Source organism: Eptesicus fuscus, chromosome 3 (assembly GCF_027574615.1).
Source record: "Eptesicus fuscus isolate TK198812 chromosome 3, DD_ASM_mEF_20220401, whole genome shotgun sequence".
NCBI classification, from domain to species: Eukaryota; Metazoa; Chordata; class Mammalia; order Chiroptera; family Vespertilionidae; genus Eptesicus; species Eptesicus fuscus.
The window spans coordinates 82011184-82037694 of record NC_072475.1 but is presented as its reverse complement, the minus strand read 5'-3'; the positions used below and the strand labels follow the sequence as shown (position 1 = coordinate 82037694).

General features: G+C 44.1%; 1 protein-coding gene and 1 non-coding gene across 2 annotated transcripts in view; one reads left to right on the top strand and one right to left on the bottom strand.

Moving 5' to 3' along the window:
- The window catches only part of GABRR3 (gamma-aminobutyric acid type A receptor subunit rho3), a 67901-nt gene that overhangs the window by 14136 nt on the left and 27254 nt on the right, over positions 1 to 26511 (bottom strand). Inside the window, 5 exon segments of the mRNA XM_054709947.1 lie at positions 2437 to 2460; positions 2463 to 2518; positions 7922 to 8003; positions 8006 to 8116; positions 9150 to 9183. Coding sequence (XP_054565922.1) covers positions 2437 to 2460; positions 2463 to 2518; positions 7922 to 8003; positions 8006 to 8116; positions 9150 to 9183 — 307 coding nt within the window.
- On the top strand, positions 22597 to 22761 carry LOC114228396 (U1 spliceosomal RNA). The gene has a single exon (XR_003614536.2). It is a non-coding gene; the product is annotated as a U1 spliceosomal RNA (small nuclear RNA).

The window sequence follows — 26511 nt, the reverse complement described above, 5'->3', positions numbered from 1 at the left end:
CCAATGCCATGTATATGTTAGGTACCAAAACATGGCTGCCAATACCCACACCTACAAACAGAAAAAATCTCCAAAAATTAGACCCTCATGACTAGCATAGTGTGGAGGATTTTCTTATGCCCACGTGATGACTTAAAACTCTCCTCCACATAGCTGCTCCCATGGCTGTGTGCATTGAGTGACGTCACAGCAGTGCCTCACAGTCACTGACCTGACCCCAGTCTCTAGGCCTCTTTGGTTGTATCCTATATAATAAAGCCTAATATGCAAATTGTCCCCTGGATTGGGAGTTTGACCAGTTCGACCGCTCGCTATGATGTGCGCTGACCACGAGGGGGCAGCACAGAACATGGCAGGCATCAGTGACACGGCGCTGGCAGTGGGTAGCAGTGGAGGCACTACCGGCCCCGACTGGCCCCAACAAGAGCGGGACTGTGGCGGGATGGTGGAGCAAGTGAGCGGGCAGCGCCAGGCCAAGGCAGGTGCAAGCAGGGGCCCAACTGCCCCACCAATCACCCTGCAGACGGCGACCAGTCGCCGGCAGGCTCTAATTGCCTGATTGGGACCGGGCCCCGGGCTGGGACAGAGAGCTGGGGTGGGGGGGGGGGTGGCGGCAACCAACCTCCTGTGGCTGTGACCTGTTCCTGGCTACCTGAGGGTGGAGGTGACAGGACAGAGGTGACAGGACGGAGGTGATGGGAGGGACAGAGGTGCAGTGAGAATGCAGGGTGTCCGCCGAGCTCACTCTCACTCCTCCTGGTATTCTCCCCCAGGACACTAGGGCTCATGCGCTGGGGGAGCCCCCAAGCTCAGGTGCCAGGTGACCATGAGAAGCCCGCCCTGCACCCACACGGCCTCTTCCAGGTCAGCCAGGCTGCAGCCACTGGGACTGCAGGGGGGGGTCGGGCTCCCCATGGGTTTGTGCAGGAGCCAGTCTGCGAGGCCGGCCGGGAGAGAGCTCACTGTCCGCCTGGCTTCCATGCAGAGCTGCTGGGCAGCCCAGAGGCCCATACTGCACCCCGGCCCACGGCGTCCGGCTGCGCACAACACATCTCCGCGTGGGGACTCGGGCGCCATGACTCAGGTGGAGGGGGGCGCGTGGGAGCCCCAGGTGCCGCCCAAGGCCCAGAGGTCAGCTGGGACCTGCCTTTCCTCACCAGACGCTCACACTTCGATCACCAGCCAGGCCTAGTGACCGTGTCTGTGCACAAATTTCGTGCACCTGGCCTCTGTAGGTCTATAAAATTCCAAAATGAGCCCTAGCTGGTTTGGCTCGGTGGATAGAGCATTGCCCTGTGGACTGAGGGGTCTCGAATTCAATTCCAGTCAAGAGCACATGCCCAGGTTGTAGACTCGATCCCCAGTGGGGGCATGGGTGTGCAGAGGCAGCTGATCAATGATTCTCTCTCATCATTGATGTTTCTATCTCTCTCTCCCTTGTTTCTGAAATGAATAAAAATATTTTTTAAAAACTATTAATCTACCTAATAAAAGAGTGACATGCTAATTGACCGTACCTTCGCGACGCCCACCAGCCAATCAGGAGCACCTATGCAAATTAACCCAACAAAGATGGCATGTTCATTTGCATATGCAGGCGCCAAGCAGCCAGGGGCAGGGCGGGACACAGGCATTCTGCACCACCCCAGCCACTCTGGGCCTCTGGGCAGCGTGGGAAAGCAGAAAGGTGACTCCTGCCAGAGTGAAGGCGGTACTGGCAGCCAGGGAAAGGAAGACCCATTCTTGCATGAATCTTCATGCATCGGGCCTCTAGTAATAAAATAAAATTCCAAAATGAGCTGAGCTCATAAAGAATTTTCTTCTGTAATCAAATAGTGTTATAAACGTTTCTAATGGATTTGGGAAGGAGGAAGGAGCATCTGTGTAGGAGACATCCATTGAGATTCCCAGCATTGTAGCCTCATTAAGAAAACATGCATTCAATTTTTAAGATGTCATATCAAAAATAGCTGATGGGTGGAAGTGATTGACAGGAGCTGGCTCAGATGTCCTTGACAGGGCTCTGATCAGGGGAGCTATGTCTAGAGCTGGTTTTTAGGGGGGAACCCAAGTGCACTTAATAAAAGGTTGTGACTCATATGGGAACATGAATTCCAGTTTTCCAAATTCCGAAAGTCTTTGTCAGTCTCCATTAATAGCATTAACAAGAATGCCCCTTTACAGGGAGCTGTTTCTTTATAACCATTGTGGAGACCGAAAAACATATTATTATCAAAACATAATTTTTTTTCCTGGATCTTTTCATTTGAGCGACAATTTGCCATCATCCTTGTAAAAGAAAAAGAAAGCAACTACATATTTTGAATAAACAGATTTCAAGATGTTTAAACCCTTAAGAGCACGCTTATTTCCATTCAAGTTTGCGATGGTGTGTTCAGGTCGCGGGTGTGCACTGCACCAGGAAGTAAGACTTACAGCTTTCCAGTTCAAGGGAACAATCTGACTGCCCAGAGGAAACCTGCTGGAATCCATAAAGCACATGGCTGAAACAGTTACCCTAGAAAAAGAATAAGGAAAGGGAAGCTGTAGATCACTGAACCATATGGCCAAATAAGCGTGCAACTCTGGATTTCCCTTACTGCTTGCTTGTTTTGTGTGCGTTTCAAGAATGATGCAGAGCAGGCATTGCCATCTTCTATCCAAATGACGCAGCAGGAAACAAACCCAGGAAGGCGGATGATTTGCCTTAAACACAGAGTTCACGGGTGAATTCCTCCTCTACTAATTGCTGCTGATCTCACCATTTCCTGGTCAGCTCCCTCTGCATTTTCTGGCTTCCAAGTCTTCAGAGAAACACACTTCAAAGTGAGAATACTTTCAAATAGATTTAAACATTGTCTGCCTTTTGGAAGACCCAAACTTAAGTAGTTTCTAGTAATAAAGGCTGGGTAGTGGTCATCAAAACCTATGGGTAAAGATTTCGCTCACAGAACAAGTTTACCCAAGGAAATTCTCTTTCCAGGAGAGAGGAAAAAGCCCAGAGCGTTTCCAGTTATACATTTATGAGCATAATGCATAATTCAGGTGCTATTAAGTCAAAGGGCTTGCATACTGATGAGGATTGTTTTTCCAAATTTTATATTCTGCTAGATTTTCCTGGCCTCAGGCAGAGGCTGCGGTGCTATGATCCTACCTCAAAGGAGAAACTCAGGTACTCACAATAGCCGATCAGAGGTGCATAAAAGGCCCCTGAGCGTATCTGCAAAAAACAAAGCCAACAGCTGCTCCTACCTCAGTGCCCTCAAGTTAATCAGAGAAGCGGAACTATTTCATCTCCAGTGGGTTGAATTCTACTTTCAATAGTCAGCTAGCAAAATGCCATGCCGGGAGGTGTCTGGGTGACTCTGTGTCACAAAACGTAATCGTTTTGGCATATATCTAGTACTTTAAAGTGGGAAGGACCTCTGAGGCTTTGAGTCTACCTTCTTCATAGTACACATGAGTAAATTTACAACCGAGAAGGTTGGGTGAGTAGTATTTAAGAAAGCATTATTCACAACATTTGTTAAAGAGCAGTGAGGAAGACTTTATGGAGGGGGGCTACAATAATGGGGCCTTTTATTTATTTATTTTAATTTTATTTTATTGTTTAAAGTATTACAAATAGTAGTACATATATCTCCTTTTTTTCAATAATGGGGCTTCTTAATAAGAGAGAGGATGGGGCATGGCTCCAAATATAACAAAGGAAAGTGAGCATTTATAGACGAGGAGCAGGATGGGAATCAGTGGATAGAAAATTACTCAGAGGGCCCAGCTGGCTCAGTGGTTGAGTGTTGATCTATGAACCAGTAGGTCACAATTCGATTCCCGGTCTGGGTTGTGGGCTCAATCCCCAGTAGGCGTCTTGCGGGAGGCAGCCGATTAATGATTCTCTCTCATCATTGATGTTTCTATCTCTTCCTCTCTGAAATCAATAAAAATATATTTTTTTAAAAAAAGAAGGACAAATAGCTTCAAGTAAGTAAAAACCAAAGGATACTCTTTTAAAAAAAAGAAAAAGAAAATAAAATTACTCAGAAGAAACCTCAGGGGTCAGGGGAGATTATGGCTAAATTAAGGTGACCAGACGTCCTGCTTTTGGCAGGACAGTCCCGATTTTTAACAATTTGTCCCGCGTCCCACGGCATTTTAAAAAAGTCCCGATTTTTGGAAAGAATGCACGACAAGCTAGGGAACAGCAGGAGAACGGGAAGGGAATATACGGTTTTCGGCAGCCATGTGGCTATTTAGCCAGGATATGAGTTTTATATTATTTTTGTTAATTTTATAATGTTAAACTTTAAGAATAACAAATAATTGTTGAGAACTGATTATCGAGAACTGCTTATCAAAGTTCGCATTGTTGATCAGTCGTTAGAATTCGACCACCATTGTTCGGACTTAATGAACAATGGCATTTTTTGGGATTGGCAACAACGAAAACATTTTGTAACTGTCTCTCAGACGATACACATCGCACTGCGTGCTAGTAAGCTAGTTAAACAAGGGATGTCATTACAAATCAGCTATTCAGATAATTTAGGTAAGTAATTTATTTATTTATTGCATAAATACATACATTTTCTTGAATTTAGCAGACAGTACTCATATTATTTATATTTTATAGTGGCGGCAAAAAGTCTAGCGCCAGCCTTGAAAGTGACACGACTTACGTTATGGCAAATTCAGAGGAAAAATAATACAAGTTAGTATTGTTATTATTTAGAAAGAAATATAGGATTAAAATAATTTTTAAAATATAGTTACTTTATAACAATCAAATTAATTTAAAGGATACAGATTGACATCGACAATGGAAGAGGTGCCTAGGGCAGGGTCCAGGAGAGACCAGGAAGAGTTTCCACTTGCCCTATGCCAGTGCAGTTACGTGGACAGCGCTTCATTCTCCTAGCGGTGATGTGTGACAGCGCCCACGGAGTATTGCCAACCAGGGACCTCCCAAATCTTAGGGTCCAAAGAATCCCGTGAGGGCTGGGCGCATCGGTATGGCTGAGTGTCTCCAGCTCCCCCAGAGGTACCATCACATGTGGTCAAGGCCCCTGTCATAAATCACATAGACAATCTGTTGTAGCCCAAGGCCTCGGCTAAACAAAGACACTCTTATCAGACAGGATGTTCCAAGGGCTTAGAGGTCACCTCCCAGGCACTGGGCCAGGGCCCAGTCTTTGTTTGGAATATGCAGGCTATGGACAACCAACCAAGTAACTTCTTAAGGGACATCCTTTCATCGAAATAATCAACTTAAAACGGTTGATTCCTAGTGAAGCTTGACTCTAGTACTTATCAGTCCTACTTTACTCCTAATTTCAAGTACTATTGAAAGTAGTACTTTCCTTTCATCACATTTTTTTAAAACATTGACAGCCCTCGTGAAATGTCTGGCAATAGCACCTTTGTGCTTAAGTGAACAAGGTGTTTTTAATGAACAAAAAGAATCTACATTCGTTTTTTATGGCCACTGAAACAAATTACCACAAACTTGGTGGCTTAAAACAACAGAAACCATTATCTCACAGTTCTGGTGACCAGAAGTCTAAAATCAAGGTGTCAGAAAGGCCCTGCTCCCTCCAGAGGCTCTGGGGGAGGGGCGGGGGATCTTTTTTCTGCCAAGGGCCATTTGAATATTTATAACATCATTCACAGGCCGAACAAAATTACCAATTTAAAAATTAGCCTGAGGGTAGGGGGAAGGGGGCGAGATCAACCAAAGGACTTGTATGCATGCATGTAAGCATAACCCATGGACACAGACACTACCGAGGGTGAGGGCACGAGCAGAGGGGTGGCGGGGAGGACATTGGAGGATAAGAACATATATGTAATGCCTTAATCAATAAAGAAAAAGAAATCTGCAAATAAAAAAACAAATGAGCCTGCTATATTTGCTCTAACATTTCATTAGCTCACCCCATATGCCTTGGCAGGGCCAGACCAAATGATTTCGAGGGCCTTATATGGCCTGGGGCCAGACATTCCCCACCGCTACTGAGGGAGAAAATTCATTCATTGCCTTTTACCCCTTCTGCCAGCATTCCTGGGCTGGAGGCTGCATCACTCAGTCTCTGTCTTAATGGTCACATTGCCTCTGCTCTCCCTTTACCTTTTCCTCATAAGGGTACTTATCATTTCAATAGGGTCCCAACCAGATAATCCAGGAAAATTTCCCTATCTCAAGATTCTTAACTTAATCACATCTGCGAAGATCCTTTTTCTGCCATACACAGTAACCTGGATAGATTCCAGGAACTAGGATATGGGTATCTTTGGGGAGCCATTTATTTCAGCTTGCTTCAGTATCTTTCTGGGATTTCTAAGACATGAAAAAAAATTAAATTGCTTAGGTTTACCAAACATTTTTTAGAATTATTTGTGATAAGCTACTCGGGATTCATTAGGCTAAAATGACATATGGTACATTAAAAATGGAGGACTGTTATAGCACAGTGTCAGAACTAATGTTTTGAATAAAAACACCTGAAAAGGAAGTGAGGAAATAAGCAGGAATTTATATGATGACTAGACCTTCCCATGAAAAATGAAGGAGATTGTTAAGAAAAGTATTCAGCTAGTCTAAGACTGCTTGGTGGGGTGCAGAGATGGGGTGAAGTTGGTGAGGAGGAAAAGCAGTTTTACAAACCTATAAAATTGTGTGCCAGACCTTTAAGGGTTTCCATAATTCATCTCCACTCTATTTGTCCAACCTTACTAGTATTTCCTATCATTCTCCAGCATATGCCCAGAGTGGGTTTAGTTAGACTAAGAAACCATTCTTTAAAATCTAGAGGTTAGCCCTGGCCAGCATTGCTCAGTAGTTAGAGCAGCGGCCCTCACACCGAAGGGTTGAGGGTTCGATTCCCAATCAAGGACACATACTTGGGTTGCAGGTTCAATCTCTGGCCCCAGTTGGGGTGCATGTGGGAGGCACCCAATCGGTGTGTCTCTGTCATTCTCATGTTGATGTTTCTCTCTGTCTCTGTGTCTTTGTCTCTCTCTCTCTGTCTGTCTCTCTGTCTCTCTATTCTCTCTCTCTCTCCCTTCTACTCTCTCTAAAAATCAATGGAAAAAATATCCTTGGGTGAGGATTAACAACAAAAACAAAAAATCTGGAAGTTAAACCAGGAAAAAAAAAAATCACATCTTTCACTTGTGTCCTAATTTCCAGCATCACTAAACAGACAGCGGTGTTGAGTTTAGTGTGAAGTAAGACCAGCTTTGTTGTACACCAAGCATGTCAAACTCGCAGCCCATGGGCCGCATATGGCCCACAACGAATATTTTTACGGCCCAGCCAATATAACGGTATGTAAGAAACGTTTTAATAAAAATTTTGTAACTTAATTTTTACAATATCCTGTTATACGTAATTATTAATATCGAACTACAACATTCGCTAATAACTGATTACTATAATCATGTTGCATTCATTTCCCTTATGGGCCTTATGCACAGGTGCACCATTTCTCTCCACTAATACCAGCAGCGAATATTTTAGCAGCCGGTTGCCACGTCATTAGTCTTGTACTGATTTGTTTGGTGTGTGCACAACAGGAAATACTTCGCTTTTGGAGAACAAGAAAAATAGATTCATTTGCATTATGCTTATTAATTTGTGCAGTTATTCAGAATCTGGTAAGTTAATGTTCAAGAAAAAATATTAATTTTTATTAAAATGTCCTATTATTTTATGTTAACGATTACTCATCTATTTCAGCCCTCTGTATTCAGCATGTCTCTATCGAAGTAAACCTACGTTTCTATGAAAATGGAAGCTTTTGCTTTTTGCGGCCCACATAAACTTAAACCTTATTTATTTGCCCCATGTTAGCCTTTGAGTTTGACATGCATGGTGTAGACAGTCGTGGGACAGGAAGTCCAAGGCACAGACAGCCCTCCTCACCTGAGACTGAAGAGGGCGTTGCCATCAGGGTGTATGCACAGCATGGTGTTCTCCACAGTCATATTGTGGATGAAGGATCTTTAGAATGGACAAAAAAGGTATCAGGCACCCAAATCTTTTTGATCAATTTATGATCAAAAGTCATGCTTTTGTTTGTTGTGCTAGGGAAGGAGAGCCTTTCATCTTTCCAGTAATCTATATATATAAAAAGCTAAGTGTCCATCTATCCGACCGGTAGCTATGACACGCACTGACCACCAGGGGGCAGATGCTCAATGCAGGAGCTGCCATGATGTGAACTGGCCATTTAAAAATAAACAGCACCACGAACCTGGCACTGACAAACCAACACTTGGCTTCCCCGAAGTGGGACACAGACCCCACCACCACCCCAGAGTGACACCCCATCAAATTGCAACCGATGCTGCCAAGACCCCCTGGCGCAAATGCGGCCCACAGCCTAGCCCAGCCCAGAAACGGTCACTGTGGGTGCCGGGTAATGATGTCATGTAGCAACGTCCGGCTTTCTCTCCCTAGCAACGACTAGCCTCCTTGCAGTTTCTTCAGCCCAGGAACACAACTTGCTTTATAGCCAGGTACAAACATTTCACACTTTAACCAAATGTCTGTGAAGTGTTTTCCCATGCCTCATCTCATTTGATCCTCACAGAACTCCTGGAATAGGTAGATAGGAGACTCGGTGGAATCCTATTTTCTTTTCATTAGCCAGAAAATGGAGATTTAGAAAGCTTAGAAACTTGACCCGACTGAAAAGAAGTAAGAAATGGTGAAACTTGAAAATGACTTCAGGTTTTCTCACTGTGCAGAATATAGTCAAACACTGCTGCAGTTAAATATTTTACCCTTTGTTCTCCCTGCGTGATCTACAATAATAATCTGCCTCATGTTGATATTTACTGCTGTGTTGCTGACAATTACCTGATGGAGAAGTTGGGGTGCTTCATTGGGCTGGAAAAAGTTTAGCTAAATCAGAAAGCAGGTGTAATTAAGCAAGTTTATTCTATATATATAAAAGGCTAAGTTGACTTGTGCATGCATGATACATATAAAGCTCTCGCTGCACCAATTGCACACATGTGTTTTGATCTGTCATTGTCAATTGTGAATTTGGTTGACACTTCTATTATAGAGAAAGGGCAAATAGTGATGTTAAAATATTTCTCCTAATTAATTTCCTTTTAATGTGCATGAATCTGTGCACAGGGACACTAGTGTCTGAGATAAAAAGTCATCATAAAGTCCTAGGCAGAGAGAAAAAGAGACAAGTCAAAGGCAGTAAGAATATGGTTCAGGCCCTAGCCAGTTTGGCTCAGTGGCTAGAGCATTGGCCTGGGAACTGAAGGGTCCCTGGTTCAATTCCAGTCAAGGGCACATGCCCAGGTCTCGGGCTCAATGTCCAGTGTGGGGCGTGCAGAAGGCCGCCAATCAATGATTCTCTCTCATCATTGATGTTTCTATCTCTCTCTCCCTCTCCCTTCCTCTCTGAAATCAATAAAAATATATGTATTTTTTTAAAAAGAATATGGTTCAGATTGAACACTCAACACCATTAGTCCAGACTATCTGCTGTGGGTGTTAATGGCCTGTAAGTAAATGGCTTATCTTGTATTTCAGGTAGATTCAGGTTGAAGCTAGTGAGCTTCAGGTGCAAAGTCCCTCCCTCACCTGGACTCCAGTGAATGTTGAGAGCTCCTGGGAAGCAGAGAGTATTCCACTTGGGGGAGGGAAGCCAGTTATAACTGGGAACTATTTCTATATAAGCTCTCTGGAGCATCACCTAAAGAGGTCTCGGAAGAAAAGCACCTGAAACTCCATGCTCTAGAAGTTTACTTTCATTTCTCTCTCATTGTGAATAAATACTCACTTTTATAACTGATTTTGTGTCCATAAATCTTATTCTCTTTGTTAAAGAACCACCCCCACCCCCAAGTTGAATAAACCACAGTCCCACAAAAACCTGGATGCAGCATTTATTAGAACTGGTAGTAGAAAGAAAGTTGTCAGAGGTCCTGGGACAGAGGCAATGATTTTTCGATGCTTGAGAGACAGAAAGGACCACGAAATGGTGGTTCTCAAATTCAGGTGTGCAAAAGAATCACCATGAGTCTGTTAAAACGGCACGTTCCCCAGAAGCCAGTTCTCAGTATAGCTTAGGGATTTGAATTGTTAATGTGCACCCCAGGTAAGGAGGTAAGGATGAGGCAGAAAGCTATACTAACATCATGTTAGCAGAAAAAAACTGGGTTAGTCAATCATTTGAGTTTTGTTTGGCTCTCAGATGCTACATTTAGTATTTTGTTTGTTTGAACAGAAATTCTCAAAGCTTCATCCAAATCATTGAGTGTGGACAATGACGATATGTTTCACTTTTCACAACTGTTTACTTCTTAGCATCATTTATTTTCCAACAAAACTCAAAAATTTGAGGCTGTAAGATGGCTGCTGACGGGAAGGCAGACTGCAAGATAGTGTGTGAGTGTGTGGTCGCACGGGGAGTGTTTGTTGGTGAGTTGAGGGACAGCTATACTCCAGGAGACTGTGGGGGACTGCTGGACGGGGCTTCCCTGACCGGGCAGCCCCCACTGCTGCTGGGTTCCCTCCCATAGCGACCCGCTCGGACGCGGAGACCATGCCATCTTGAAGGGGAAAGTGGATGTTATCAGAAGCCTGAAAATCAACAACTACAACACCCACCGAACAGCTGCAAACCCGAGAACACCGGTCCCCAAGTGCCGCAAGCACGCGGATTCAGAGGCGCTCTATATTCCCTCACAAAAAGGTCAGATTTCGCCTGGGATAAGGTGAGGTCTCTGTTCCTGGCAGGAGAGAGAAACACGCACGTGGGAGCTGGAGGACCGAGGGAAGTCTGCACCTAGAAAAATCCGTGGCTGTTGGGGCTGGCATGATCCATGAATGTGGAAGGGGGTCCGAAGAGCTGCTAACAGAAGGGAACTCTAAAAAGCAACCCATTTTGATCTGGGCGCAAAAGGACAGCCTAAAAATTTTAAAAGTGTGCTGGCTGCTTAGACCCAAGGGGAAAAAAGACTGCACAGACTTGCACGCAGCCCTGGAGTTTGGACACTTACTCTGGCTCTTTTTTTCTTTTCTTTATTTCCTCTTTAAATCTTTGCTTCTGATTACTAAGCCCAATACATAGGATCACCCAATTGGGGACACTCTAAGAGACTGCAGGGGAAAGTTGTTTTTGTGGAACCTGGGGATCAGAGAGGGGAATAACCATCAGAGAACCAGCTCTGGGGCAACCCACTCCCACAAACTGGTATTAAGTGCCACAGGGAAAACAAAACCTAAACACTAGCTAGAGAGGACCTATAGACCCGGAGGTCAATCCAGAAACACTGCCACCAAGGGGTTGAATCACAAATTGACACTTGTGTAAACACAAATAAAGGAATAGAAGAAATAAAGACGTACTGCCTGCTTAAAAATCAAGACTGGCTTACAACACAGAAGAGCAGTGGAACGCAGGGAACTGCAATACTGTCCTGACTAAGAAACAGGCGTGCCAAACAGAACAGTAGAGGAAGTGAATGACTTTCACTACTGCACATTTTTATTTTTATTTTTTTCATCTTTTACTTAAGAAACTAAATTTTTTTTCTTTTTTCCTCACTTGATTTTACCATTTAATTATTACATTTTTATTTTCAATCAGTATTATTACTACTACTATTTTACCTTTTTTTTAAAAAAAAGTGTCATTTTATTTTCTCTTTATTTTACTTTGGGGTTAGTGTTCTACATTCTATTTTCATCTTTCCTTTAGCATCATTTTACTCTATCTCAACTTTACCTTTATGCCATCACTCTCTTTCTCACTTTTCCCCTTTTGTTGTCCTGTTTCTCTTACCCTATTCCTGCTTTAGATTTTCCCTATTCCTTCTTTTTACCCCCTGTTAAAATTTCACCCTACGTATATATATAATTTCCAATCCCCTGCTCCAAGTCCATACACACCTCTCTCTTCTCTTTCATCACTATTAAAAATTTTTTTTATTTTTTTTCTCTCTGTCCTTTTGTTGTTGTTTGCTTGATTGTTGATTATATTGATTTTTTATGCTTGTTTGTGAGATTGTTTTGCTTTTGCTTTTTGTTTTTTGTTTTGTTTTGTTTTGTTTTTGTTTGTTTATTGCTTCTGTTTTCCCTTGCCTCACTTGATATTAGTTGTTGTTAGTAGTTTGCATTCATCTCCAGGTACTTGTTGCTGGTATGTGTTGGGATTAGTGTCTGTTCTATTGGAGTTTTCTCCCCATATATATACTTTTATCCCCTCTTCTTTCTTATTCTCTCTCTTTTCTCTCTTACTTTTTTTTTATTTTCCCAATTTCATTTTTGCACTCCTTTTTTTTTCTCTTCTCCTTCCTCTCCTATCCTCTAATTCGCCTTTCTCTGATGGTCACCTTTACTTGGGGTTATTAATATCGTGAATACATTTATGTTCAGTCCTTTGTGCATTGTACCTTGTTGTGTTGTATTTTGTGCCTTCAAATCAATGCAGGAGAGAGAGAACTACATAACCAATACCCGGAGAAGAGAGATCATGGGAGACAAAGAAACAGCCCGCATATGAAAGAAAAGCAGGCATCACCAAAAAAGGAAGTAAATGAAATAGAGGCAAGCAACCTATCAGAGAAAGAATTCAGAGAAATGATCATAAGATGGATGAAAAGAATGGAAGACAATATATGTAAGAACCAAGAGGAAATGAAGAAGAACCAAAAAGAAATGAAAAATTACATCGCTGCTGTAAAGAACTCAATAGAAAGCATCAAGAGTAGACTAGAAGAAGCAGAGGACCGCAACAGTGAGCTATAAGACAAGATGGAAAAAATACCCAAGTAATGCAGCTTCTAGAAAAAAAAATTAGAAAGCAGGAGAACCTAAGGGAACTTTGGGACAACACAAAACAAAACAACATCCGCATAATAGGGGTGCCAGAAGGAAAGGAAACTGAGCAAAGAATAGAAAACCTGTTTGAAGAAATAATGACAGAAAACTTCCCTGATATACAGAAGAAAAAACGCACACAAATCCAAGAAGCTCACAGAGTCCCAAGCAAAATGAACCCCAAAAGACCGATGCCAAGGCACATTATAATTAAATTGGCAAACACCAACGACAAAGTAAGAATCTTAAAAGCGGCCAGAGAGAGACAGAAAGTTACCTACAAAGGATCCCCCATCAGACTAGAGACTGATTTCTCAACAGAAACACATCAGGCAAAAAGGGAATGGAATGAAATATACAAAGTCATGCAAAGGAAGGGTCTGAATCCAAGAATACTGTACCCAGCAAGGCTATCAATCAAAATTGAAGGTGAAATCAGGAGCTTCACAGACAAAAAAGGACTAAGGGAATTTATTACCACCAAACCAGCAATGTAAAAAATGCTAAAGGGTCTGCTGTAAAAAAAAGAAATAGGAAGCGAAGAAGGAACACAGGGGTAAAGAATAAAAATGGCGACAAACAAGTACCTATCAATAATAACTTTATTTTTTTTAAATATATTTTATTGATTTTTTACAGAGAGGAAGGGAGAGGGATAGAGAGCTAGAAACATCGATGAGAGAGAAACATTGACCAGCTGCCTCCTGCACATGCCATACTGGGGATGTGCCCGCAACCAATGTACATGCCCTTGACCGGAATCGAACCTGGGACCTTTCAGTCTGCAGACCGACGCTCTATCCACTGAGCCAAACCGGTTTTGGCTATCAATAATAACTTTAAATGTAAATAGATTAAATGCCCAATCAAAAGACATAGGGTAATGGATTGGATAAGAAAACCTGACCCATATATCTGCTGTCTACAAGAAACCCACCTCAGAAAAAAAGACGCACACAGACTGAGGGTGAAGGGATGGAAAAAGATTTTCCAGGCGAATGGAAATGAAAAAAAAGCTGGGGTAGCAATACTTATATCTGACAAATTAGATCTCAAAGTGAAGGACATAACAAGAGATAAGGAAGGCTACTTCATAATACTAAAGGGAGCAATCCAACAAGAAGAAATAACTCTGGTAAACATATATGCACCCAATACAGGAGCACCCAAATACATAAAAAAACTCCTGGAGGATATCAAGGGAGAGATTGACAGCAATACAATCATAGCAGGAGACTTTAATACCCCACTATCACCATTGGACAAATCCTCTAAACAAAAAAATCAGCAAAGAAACATCAATCCTAAATGACTCACTAGACCAGATGGAATTAATTGACATCTTCAGAACATTTCACCCCAAAGCCACAGAATATACATTCTTCTCAAGTGCACATGGGTCATTTTCAAAGATAGACCATATGTTGGGACATAGGCAAAGTCTCTCCAAATTCAAGAAGATAGAAATCATATCAAGCATCTTCTCAGATCACAGTGGCATAAAACTGGCAATCAACTACAATAAAAACAATCCAAAAAAATCAAACACATGCAGACTAAATACCATGCTATTAAACAATGACGGGTTACCAGAGAGATCAAAGAAGAAATAAAAAAACATCATGGCAACAAACGACAATGAAAACACAACAATCCAAAATCTATGGGACACAACGAAAGCAGTCTTGAGAGGGAAGTTCATAGCTCTACAAGTATACTGCAAAAAACAAGAAACAATGGTAATAAATTACTTAACCCTACAATTCAAAGACTTAGAAAGAGAGCAACAAGAAAAGCCAAGTGTAAACAGAAGGAAGGAAATAATAAAGATGAGAGCAGAGATAAACGACATAGAGACCAAAAAGACAATACAAAAGATCAACAAAACCAAGAGCTGGTTCTTTGAAAGGATAAACAATATTGATGAATCTCTAGCCAGGCTCACCAAGAAGCAAAGAGAGAGGACCCAAATAAACAAAATCAGAAATGAAAGAGGAGAAATAAAAACAGACCCCACAGAAATACAAAGGATTGTTAAAAAATACTATGAACAACTCTATTCCAACAAACTGGACAACATGGAGGAAATGGACATATTCCTAGAAAAATACAACCTTCCAAAACTCAATCAGGAAGAATCTAAACATCTCAATAGGCCAATAACTATGGAAGAAATTGAAGCAGTCATGAAAAAGCTTCCAGCAAACAAAAGCCCAGGGCCAGACAGCTTCACAGGGGAGTTTTACCAAACATTCAAGGAAGAACTAAAACCCACCCTCCTCAGACTATTCCAAAAAATTCAAGAGGAAGGAACCCTTCCAAGCTCATTCTATGAAGCCAGCATCACCCTAATACCAAAACCAGATAAAGACAACACAATGAAAGAGAATTACAGACCGATATCCCTCATGAACATAGATGCCAAAATCCTCAACAAAATTCTAGCAAATTGGATCCAGCAGTACATCAGAAAGATCATACACCATGACCAAGTAGGATTTATCCCAGGGATGCAAGGATGGTACAATATCTGCAAATCAATAAACGTGATACATCACATAAACAAATTGAGAAATAAAAATCACATAGTCATATCAATTGATGTAGAAAAAGCATTTGACAAAATCCAACACCCTTTCTTTTTTTTCTGTTTTTTTAAATTTAATAAATCTTTATTGTTCAGATTATTACAATTGTTTCTCCTTCCCCCCCCCCATATCTCCCCACCACCCGGTTTCCAACCCCCCTCTGTCCTTACCCTCCCCCCCGCTGTCCTTATCCATAGGAGTATGATTTTTGTCCAGTCTCTTCCCGTACCCCCCACATAGACATCCCTTTCCCCCTGAGAATTATCAATCCACTCCCATTCTATGCTTCTGATTCTATTATGTTTACCAGTTTATTCTGTTCCTCAGATTTTTAATTCACTTGACTTTTAGATTCACTTGTTGATAGATATGTATTTGTTGTTCATAATTTTTCTTCTTTTTTCTCTTTTTAAAGAATACCTTTCAGCATTTCATATAATACTGGTTTGGTGGTGATGAACTCCTTTAGCTTTTTCTTATCTATGAAGCTCTTTATCTGCCCTTCAATTCTGAATGATAACTTTGCTGGGTAGAGTAGTCTTGGTTGTAGGTTCTTGCTGTTCATCACTTTGAATATTTCTTGCCACTCCCATCTGGCCTGCATAGTTTCTGTTGAGAAATCAGCTGACAGTTGTATGGGTACTCCCTTGTAGGTAACTAACTGTTTTTCTCTTGCTGCTTTCAAGATTCTCTCTTTGTCTTTTGCCCTTGGCATTTTAATTATGATGTGTCTTGGTGTGGTCCTCTTTGGATTCCTCTTGTTTGGGGTTCTGTGCACTTCCTGGACTTGTAATTCTATTTCTTTCATCAGGTAGGGGAAGTTTTCGGTCATTATTTCTTCAAATAGGTTTTCAGCGTCTTGCTCTCTCTCTTCTTCTGGCACCCCCATAATTCTGATGTTGGTATGCTTGAAGTTGTCCCAGAGGCTTTTTACACTATCTTCAACTTTCTGAATTCTCTTCTCTTCTTGCTTCTCTGGAGGAGTGTCCTTTGCCTCTTTGTATTCCAAATCTTTGAGTTGATTATTGCGTTCCTCTAGTCTGCTGTTGGGTCTCTGTATAATATTTGTTATTTCAGTCAGTGTATGTTTAATTTCTAGTTGGTCCTTTTTCATATCCTCAAGGGTCTCATTAAGTTTATCGGCCTTTTCCATGAAATTCTTGAAAAAGCTTATAACCATGGTTTTGAACTCTATGTCCATTCGTTTGTTCTCCTCCATTTCTTTAGTTTGGGATCTGTTTCCTTGCCTCCTCATTTTCGCTGCTTCCCTGAGTTGGTTGGGTAGCTTTGTGTACTAGGTGTCCTATTGGTTCAACGGGTCAGCCTCCCAGTTACCTGAGGTGGACAATCTTGGTGTACCCCTTTGTGGACTGTGTGTACAGCCTTGTTGTAGTTAAGTCTTGATTGTTGTTGGTGTCACTGGGAGGATTTGACCTCCAGGCCAATTGGCTGTGAGGAACTGTTGTGTCTATAACGGAAGAATTGCTATGCTGGAGACACGTTTATGGGGCAGGACTTGTTCCAGTAGGGCTTTGGTGCTCACTGAGTCTGCCTCTTGAATGTGTCCCTTATGAGAGTGGTTGAAATCTGGTGTTGTCTCACACCGACCACTAGATACACTAGTGTCTGGATGTCCAATGGGGTGCAGGTCAGCTACTGTCTGAGGCCCCCCAGCAGGAGCTACAACAAGAACTACAGTTTTCTCCTCTTTGCTTGGGCGGTTTTGGAGCAGTCTGACTGGAGCTGCAGTTAATTTTGTTAAGCTGCCACAGAACAGGACATTTATATGCAAAAGCTGCTGTGTGGAGCCTGGACGGGTTTGTAGAATGTGTGGGGCAGGGTCTCAGGGCAGGGCGGGGTCTCAGGACGTCACTAGGCTAGGGCATGGCAAATGGTGATGGCTGCCATCAGCCGTCTCTGCCTTTCCGCGTTTCCAAGTCCCTGCGTCCTGCACTCCAGCGCAGGAAACAATGATTGCTGGGCGCACCTCTGCAAAAAAGTCACTCTCACTTTCTGACCCAATGGCCAAGAGTCCAGCTTCTCCCCATGGATGTCTGGGTCCCCCACGTGTCCCCAGAAACTGGATTTCAGAGTGATTGGGAGCTTGTCTCCCTTCAGGTTAAAGAAAAGCCATGCACCCAGTCGCCCGCCACCCGCCCGATTCGCGTGCCTCCGTACCTCAGCTTTTCAGCGTTTGTGCTCCTTTCTCTTCTTAGTTGTAAATCATCCACTCAGCCAGCTTTCCCGTGGTTCTGGGTGGTAGACGTTTTGTCTTTTAGTTGTATTTTTGAAATTGTTGTGCGAGGTGGCAGTTTAGTTGTTTAACTTTGCGGCCATCTTGGTTCCTCCTGGTGGTAAGAGTCCAACACCCTTTCTTGACAAAAACTCTCAGCAAGGTGAGAATAGAAGGATCATACCTCAACATAATAAAAGCTATATATGATAAACCCACAGCAAACATCATACTCAATGGGCAAAAACTAAAACCATTTCCCCTAAGAACAGGAATAAGACAGGGATGCCCACTCTCACCACTCCTGTTTGACATAGTACTGGATGTATTAGCCATTGCAATTAGACAAGAAGAAGAAATAAAAGGCATCCAAATTGGAAAAGAAGAAGTAAAGCTGCCCTTATTTGCAGATGACATGATATTGTACATAAAAAACCCAAAAGACTCCATCAAAAAACTATGAGACTTAATAAATGAATTTGGCAATGTAGCAGGATACAAAACTAACAACAAGAAATCTATGGCATTTCTATACACCAATAGTGAACTTACAGAAAGAGAGACTAAAAAAACACCCAACCAGAGAGGCGGAAAGTAAGAAGAATCCAAAAATGTGAGGATAGCGTAAGGAGCCTCTGGGACAGCTTTAAGCGTACCAACATCCGAATTTTTGGGGTGCCAGAAGAAAAGAGAGAGCAAGACGCTGAAAACCTATTTGAAGAAATAATGACAGAAATCTTCCCCTACCTGGTGAAAGAAATAGAATTACAAGTCCAGGAAGTGCACAGAACCCCAAACAAGAGGAATCCAAAGAGGACCACACCAAGACACATCATAATTAAAATGCCAAGGGCAAAAGACAAAGAGAGAATCTTGAAAGCAGCAAGAGAAAAACAGTTAGTTACCTACAAGGGAGTACCCATACAACTGTCAGCTGATTTCTCAACAGAAACTATGCAGGCCAGATGGGAGTGGCAAGAAATATTCAAAGTGATGAACAGCAAGAACCTACAACCAAGATTACTCTACCCAGCAAAGTTATCATTCAGAATTGAAGGTCAGACGAAGAGCTTCACAGACAAGAAAAAGCTAAAGGAGTTCATCACCACCAAACCAGGATTACATGAAATGCTGAAGGGTATTCTTTAAGAAGAGGAAGAAGAAAAAAAAGGTAAAAGTAAAAATTATGAACAACAAAAAGACATCAAATACATACCTACCAACAAATGAATCTAAAAATCAAGTGAATAAAAAAACCTGAAGGACAGAATGGACTGGTGAATATAATAGAATCAGGGACATAGAAAGGGAGGCGACAGACAATTCTCAGGGGGAAGGGGGTCTGAGGGGTGCAGGAAGAGGTTGGACAAAAATCTTACACCTATGGATGAAGACAGTGGCGGGGGGGTAAGGGTATGGGGTGGCGTGGGGAATCAGGTGGAGGGGAGCTATGGCGGGGTGGGGGAAGAAGAATACCTGTAATAATCTGAACAATAAAGATTTATTTTTAAAAAAAGTAGATGGAAAGAGTGATTCATATATAAGAATATACATCAATTAGGTAAGTACAAGGAAATGGACCTTGAAAATTTGGAACCATAAAGCATCCTCTATTTGGTATAGAAAAAATAAATAGGCTACACAAAGTTCTGAGACATTAACAAATTAACAGAATAGCAATAGGTAAAAAGGAAATATATCTGAAAACAAATAATGTATATGCTTGTGCATATGTTAGACATGGTAATAAACATTATTTCTTAAAGTTAAATCCTGAAAAACCCTAAAATTAGTTAAATGAAAAATGGCTCTGGTAATTATGTAGATAAGGAAGGTCATCCTAAGGAGTAGAGAAAATGAAGTGGAAAAAAAATTATGGTAGGAAACATTAAAACAAAAATAGTTAAAATTATTTAAAAATAAAGCGATTGCCCTGGCCAGCTTGGCTCAGTGGATAGAGCATTGGCCTGCGGACTGAAGGGTCCTGGGTTTGATTCCAGTCAAGGGCACATAGCTAGGTTGCAGGCTCAATCCCAGCCCCAGCTGGGGCACATGCAGAAGTCAACCAATCGATGTGTCTCTCTCATATTGATGTTTCTCTCTCTCTCTCTCTCTCTCTCTTCCTCTCTCTCTCTCTCTCTCTCTCTCTCTCTCTCTCTCTCTCTCTCTTTCTTATTCTTCCTCTCTCCCCTCCTTTCCACTCTCTCTAAAAATCAATAGAAAAAAATATCCTCGGGTGAGGATTAATAAAAAATTAAAAATAACAATAATAATAATTAAAATATTGGAAGCAATCCATCATGTATAGTTCAGTTGTCTATCATTTTATAGGTAAGGATTCATGGCTGTGATTTCATAGTTCATATATATTATGGTCATCCTTTCTTCTTGTATAGTTGTTCCTGGTTCATGTTACATAATAGATCGTGTTGTCTTACAGTGCTCCACCACTGTAAAGCCATTAGAAGGAAAAAGAAGAGTAGGAGAGGAATGAGAATTGGAATCAAGGGCAGAAAGAAGTAGATAGAATAAAGTAAAACAACCACAACTTTCTTAAGCAAAGTAGGAAAAATAAACAACATACACAATTAAAATGTTGTGTGAAAATACCAGTGATTTTGACACTATTGAGTCTGCATCCTTTCAGAAAAAAACCAGCACCTCATGGAGAAACTGACCACGTCAACCTCTGAAATGCTGGCAATGCTTTCAAGCTGGACATCTATTCCCACTGGCACGGAGACCCTTCCGCAAGAAGAATGGGCAATAGTCTGAGAAGCGACTAAAATTATTTTCATTCAAAGCAGAGAGAAAGCAATGTTAAAAATATGTTTTCAAGATTTTTAAACACATTTCTCCGTTACCTACTGATTTATTATACATTCAATTATAATAATAAAGGCACATGCCTAAATAAATGTTATTCCAATAATCATTACACATTTGCTTGGGAACAATTCAATATTTTCCCTCTTATAGTATACTTACAGTACAAAAGTGGTGTTTCTAATTTTTTTGTTTTGGGGTTTTTGTTTTTTAACTAGTAGTGATTTAAAAAGGAATAACATTTGGACAACATTGCCTAAGAGTGTGTAGAATTCTATATCTTTTATGGGAAATGGTATGTTACAGTCAGGGAGTGGAGAGGTCATGGGGTTCATGACTCTGGGAAAGGTGGGAGCCTTTACTCTCCTGCTAAAAAACCAGCCTCCTTCGCTTGGGCGGGGCGGGGCAGGCAGAGAACAGGGATGACAGGGCAGCCGTACACGGGGACGCACACGCTAAGGAATGGCCCTTCCCAGGTGGTCAGTAACTACAACCTGCTTTTAGGATGAAGCAAACATTCTTAGAAATGCGTTTGATGATAATACACTGAAAGTCAGAATTGCAGCAACTTCAGACAGAGAACTGCTGAGCTATGCTTGCAGTTGGTCCTCAGAATCAGGTTCCTGGGCCCAGAGAACCTGAATGATGATACAAGAGAATCCAGTCCAGACTGAGACCAATGCATTTCCTTGTTGCACCTCACAAAGGGGCTCACCAGTTCCCGTGTAAGAGGTGCTGATGTTAATAACTTCATTATTCACACCCGGGCTGGTGTGGCTCCGTTGGTTGGGTGTCGTCCGGTGCCCGGAAAGGCTGTTGGTCTGAAACCCGGTCACGGTGCTTGCCCAGATTGCAGGTTTGACCCCCGGTAGGGCGTGTGCAGGAGGCCACCAAAGGATGTTTCACTCTCATCAATGTTTCTCTCTCCCTCTCCCTTCCTCTTTCTCTAAAAATCAATAAAAATATCTTTAAAAACAAAAATAATTTCAGTATTTTTAAATAATAATAAATTTAATAAAAAATAATAAATATCCAGTATTATGTATGAAATTGAATGCATATGTGCTAAAATATTTTATATAGTTATACATATAGTCTTCATATGTTTTCTTTTCATAGGGCCAATTCTCAATTAAATTTTATTATCTCTGCATAGTCTTGAGTTGAAAAATACTTTCTTTATTATCTTCTTTAAAATTTTATTTTATCGTTTAAAGTATTACAAATAGTAGTACATATGTCGAAAAATGCTTTCAATTATTGTTGAAAAATAGAAATCTTGCTCTTTTTAGTACTGGCTATTTCAGTCAGTATTCTGGGATTTCAAAAAGTCAGGACAGAAAAGCTTCCTTACTAAAAATCAATGAATGTCTGGATGTGCCACATGAGACATATATGTGCACATCATTCAATAAAGCACTGAATTATTGTGTTTTAAATACACAAAACATTATAAAACAAGATGTGCCTTGCCAGTCCCTGTCCAACATCTATGACTTCCCCATTGATTGGCTCATGTTGCCTTCACTTTATCAATACAGATTCCCTTTCCTCTTTCATGAGTCTGACCCTCCATCTCATTCCTACAGCTGGCCAGGCATTAGGCCTGCCACTCACCTATATTTCTGCTTCAGGTTTCAGGAGTACCTTACCTGCATCTTTTTAAAAAAATATATTTTATTGATTATAGAGAGAAAGGGAGAGGGAGAGAAAGATAGAAACATCAATGATAAGAGAGAATCATTGATCGGCTGCCTCCAGCACGCCCCCTACTAGGGACCGAGCCCGCAACCCAGGCATGTGCCCTTGGCCGGTATTGAACCGGGGACCCTTCATTCTGCAGGCTGATGCTCTATCCATTGCGCCAAACCAGCTAGGGCCCTTACCTGTATCTTAACCACCAACTGCTTCCTGCCACATTGGACTAATTACTTTCTACAGCATTAATAATGACAATTCTATAAATAATATTGTTTAATGATATTATGATTAAGCATTAACTTGGTAACAACTCAGTATTACTTCTTTATAGGATTCAGCTCTGATGGTTTCTGTTTGCTTCTTCTCTGTAATTAGTAGAGATATCGAAATAAAAATTCCTACTTACCTGGCAGGGGAGATACCATGATCACGAAGGTGGTTTTCCCAGGGCGAGGCTTATCCATTGCACTCCGGATGTGCTGACCCCTGCGATTTCCCCAAATGTGGGAAACTCGACTGCGTAATTTGTGGTACTGGGGGGGCTGCGTTCAAGCTCTCCCTTGAAAAAAAATTTTTAAAAATAAAAATACAAAATAAAAATTCATGGAAAGATTTCATCCATGATCTACTTGCCTTTCAGTATTAGTAACTCTTCCCATTAAGTCCATTACTCCAAGGGAATGAAAGGTTTGGAGAGGTAGCACAATATTCTGAACAAAATTCTGGCATTAGAGTCACAGACTGGAGTTTGAACCCAGCTCCCTACTCATACTGATCTGGGGTAAGTAACATCCCTAAGCTTAGTTTCCTCACCCATAAAACCCAAGTAGTATTATCACCTTGGTGGCTTGTTTGAAGATTAGAAGTAATACACAGTAAACTTAATAAATGACACTAAATGAATGCTAATGCTACTGCAATTAGGCAAAAAATGTGAGCCTGCCTCTAGAAATGCAAGCAACTACTCCCAATCCTACACTCAAACATTTAGATAATCAGTCTGTTTCTCACTGAAAAATAACATAGTGTGTCCTGGCCACTGTTACTCAGTTAGTAGGAGCTCATTCCATGCACTGGAAAGTCATGGGTTCAATTCCCAGTCAAGGTACATACCTGTGGGTTCAGTCCTAGGCCCCAGTCAGTTGTGTTCAGGAAGCAAAGGGTCCATGTTTCTCCTCTCCGCCCCCCCTCCCTAAAATGTCTTCAGATGAGAATTTAAAGAAAAAAGATATAATGCTCGGGAGAAACCAAGATGGCGGCATAGGTTAAACACCTAACCTGCAGCCGGGCACAACAATTTCAAAAATACAACTAGAGGTCAGAACGGACATCGTCCAGAACCACAGGAGAGCTGGCGGACTGAAATACCCACAGCTGGGGGGAAGGAGAAGGCCACGGGGACAGTCGGGGAAGCCGTAAAAACCTGAGGTATGGAGAAACGGGCGGAGACACGAGCACACGCGCCTGCGAGGAGGATGGAACCGGAGAGGAGGGGGCGGCTGATGACCTGGCCGGAGTTCACTGGCAGGAAGGAGATAAAGGCTCCGGAGTGCACTGAGCACCGGCTCCGATTGCACTGAACCCCATTCCGGGCGAAACCCTGGGAAACTCACTCACTTTCGCAACTCTGCCGCCCCCGCAGGCCGCCCGGCCCGGGACGCTGGGGACGCCGCCGCAGCGGCGGCGCCCGGAGCCCGGCGGCCTCCCAGCACCCGTCCCCGCTGCGCAGCCCCCGCGCACCGGACGGAGGCCCGGGCGCCCTCTCCGTGCACCTCCCGGCGGCGCTAGACTTCAGTAGAGTTGACTGAATTCAAGGGATTAAGAAGTATAAATTGGGGGGGACGCCGCGGCGGCGACGTCCGGAACGCGGCGATGGCGGTGCCTGGAGCTCGGCGGCCGCCCAGCGCCCGTCCCAGCCGCGCGACCCTCGCGCGCCTGGTTCCGCGGGACGCGCGCACCGCGCACCGGACGGAAGCCCGGGCGCCCTCTCCGTGCACCTCCCTGCGGCGCTAGACTTCAGTAGAGTTGACTGATTTCAAGGGATTAAGAAGTATAAATTGGGGGGACGCCGCGGCGGCGACGTCCGGAACGCGGCGATGGCGGTGCCTGGAGCTCGGCGGCCGCCCAGCGCCCGTCCCAGCCGCGCGACCCTCGCGCGCCTGGTTCCGTGGGACGCGCGCACCGCGCACTGGATGGAGGCCCGGGCGCCCTTTCCGTGCACCTCCCAGCGGCGCTAGACTTCAGTAGAGTTGACTGAAATGAAGGGATTAAGAGGTACAGATTGGGAAGTATGAAAAAGATGGCGGCGGAGGTTAGGGGCTGTTCTGTTGCCTCGCACCCAGCGAAATCGGAGGGGATGAGGTGTGGAGGTGCGTGGGTCAGGCTGGTGGCGGGGGAGAGGGGCTTTTGTTCCAAACCTAGGGGAGATTGGCTCTCCATCACCCTGAAACCCATCTTCTGGCGAACCCCGGGAGACCCAGATGCCTGCGGGGAGAGGCGGGACTCTTGCGGAGGTGCGCCCAGCAATCAGTGTTTGCTGCGCTGGAGTGCGGAACGAGGGGACTTAGATACGTGGAAGGCAGAAGGACCAGACTCACAGCCATCTCGGCTCGCCGCACCATGGCCTGTGGGCGCCCTGAGACCCCGCCCCGCCCAGGGACCCGCCCCGCACGTTTTGAAGACCTGCCCCGCAAATCTTGCAGGCACACCTGCGCCCCAAGCAACGGCTTATGCATGTGGGTGGCCTGCCCTCTGGCAGCGGACCAGATGATCTGCTGTTCTAGTCGGACTGCTCCAGGGCCACTCAGACAGGAGGAAGAAACTACAGTTTTTGCTGTAACCCTTGCTGAGTGCCTAAGGCAGTAGCTGATCTACACCCCATTGGAGACCCAGAAACGAGGGCATCTGGTGGTCTGTGGGAGATGACACCAGATTTCAACCACGTGCATAAGGGACACATTCAACGGGAATATTCAGTGAGCACCAAAGCTTTGCTGCACCAAGACCCGGCCCATAAACGTGTCTCCTACACAGCAACTCTTCCTTTATAGACAAAGAGAGCCCCCCCAGTGACACCAACAACAATCAAGACTTAACTATACAAAGGAGGACCAAGATGGAGGCATAGGGCGGAAGCCTGATTGTTGCCTACCACAACAACTTTGAGACTACGACAAGAGAGCAGAGCAGACACCATCCAAGACCACCATAGGGCTGGCTGAGTAGATGCTCTACAACTAGAATAAAAGAGGGGTATGTGGGATGATGCTGATGCTGGTGACCCAAAGACCACACTTTAAGAACTACGGCTCAGGCGACACAAAAGAACTAAGGCTCAGGCGATACAACAGCGGCCTGGAACGTGCTCGGCGCAGATCCCCCGGCGGTCTCCGGCTGAGGGGACGGCTCCACTGGCAGCCAAGCACGGACAGACGAACCCCTATGAGACATGGGGTGGGAGACTCCGCGCTTGCTGACCTCTGAGTCCGTCAAGAATCTCAACGCCCCGGAAGCGGCCAGGTGCGCATGCTCGGCGACCAGCCACCGATGCAGACCCAAGGGCCGACGCAGCGACGCCAGACTGGCCCACCGCCATGCACCGGGTGCACCAGAGCTTCGCCGAGCCGCCGCCCGACGAGTTCTGAAGCAGCCATACTGGAGCTCTGGAAGGATGGCCAGGGGAATTGCTGAGGGGGGATTGACCGGCAGGAATTGGGATCGGGAAGACGGGGCCCCGCTGAGACCCGGGTGCGGGCGGGGTTGCGCGCCTCTGGGCTCGGGTGTGGTCACACGCCTCTGGGTATAAGTGAGGCCTCACGTCCCTGGGTCTAGGTGAGGCCACATGCCCCTGGGTCCAGGTGAGGCCGGACTCCGGGTCCGGGTGAGGCCAAGTGCCCCTGGATCCGGATGACGCTGGATCCCGTGCCCGGGCGAGGCCAAGCGCCCCTGGGTCTGAGAGAGCCCACACACCCCTGGGTCCAGGCGAGACCATGTGTCCCTGGATCCGGGTGAGGCCGCGTGCACCTAGGCCCGGGTGAGCCCAAGTGGCCCTGGGTCTGGGAGAGGCTAAGCGTCCCTGGGTCCGGGTGAGACCATGTGTCCCTGGATCTGGGTGAGGCCTCGTGCACCTAGACCCGGGTGAGCCCAAGTGGCCCTGGGTCTGGGGGAGGCCAAGCGCCCCTGGGTCCGGGTGAGACCATGTGTCCCTGGATCTGGGTGAGGCCTCGTGCACCTAGGCCCGGGTGAGCCCAAGTGGCCCTGGGTCTGGGGGAGGCCAAGCGCCCCTGGGTCCGGGTGAGACCATGCGTCCCTGG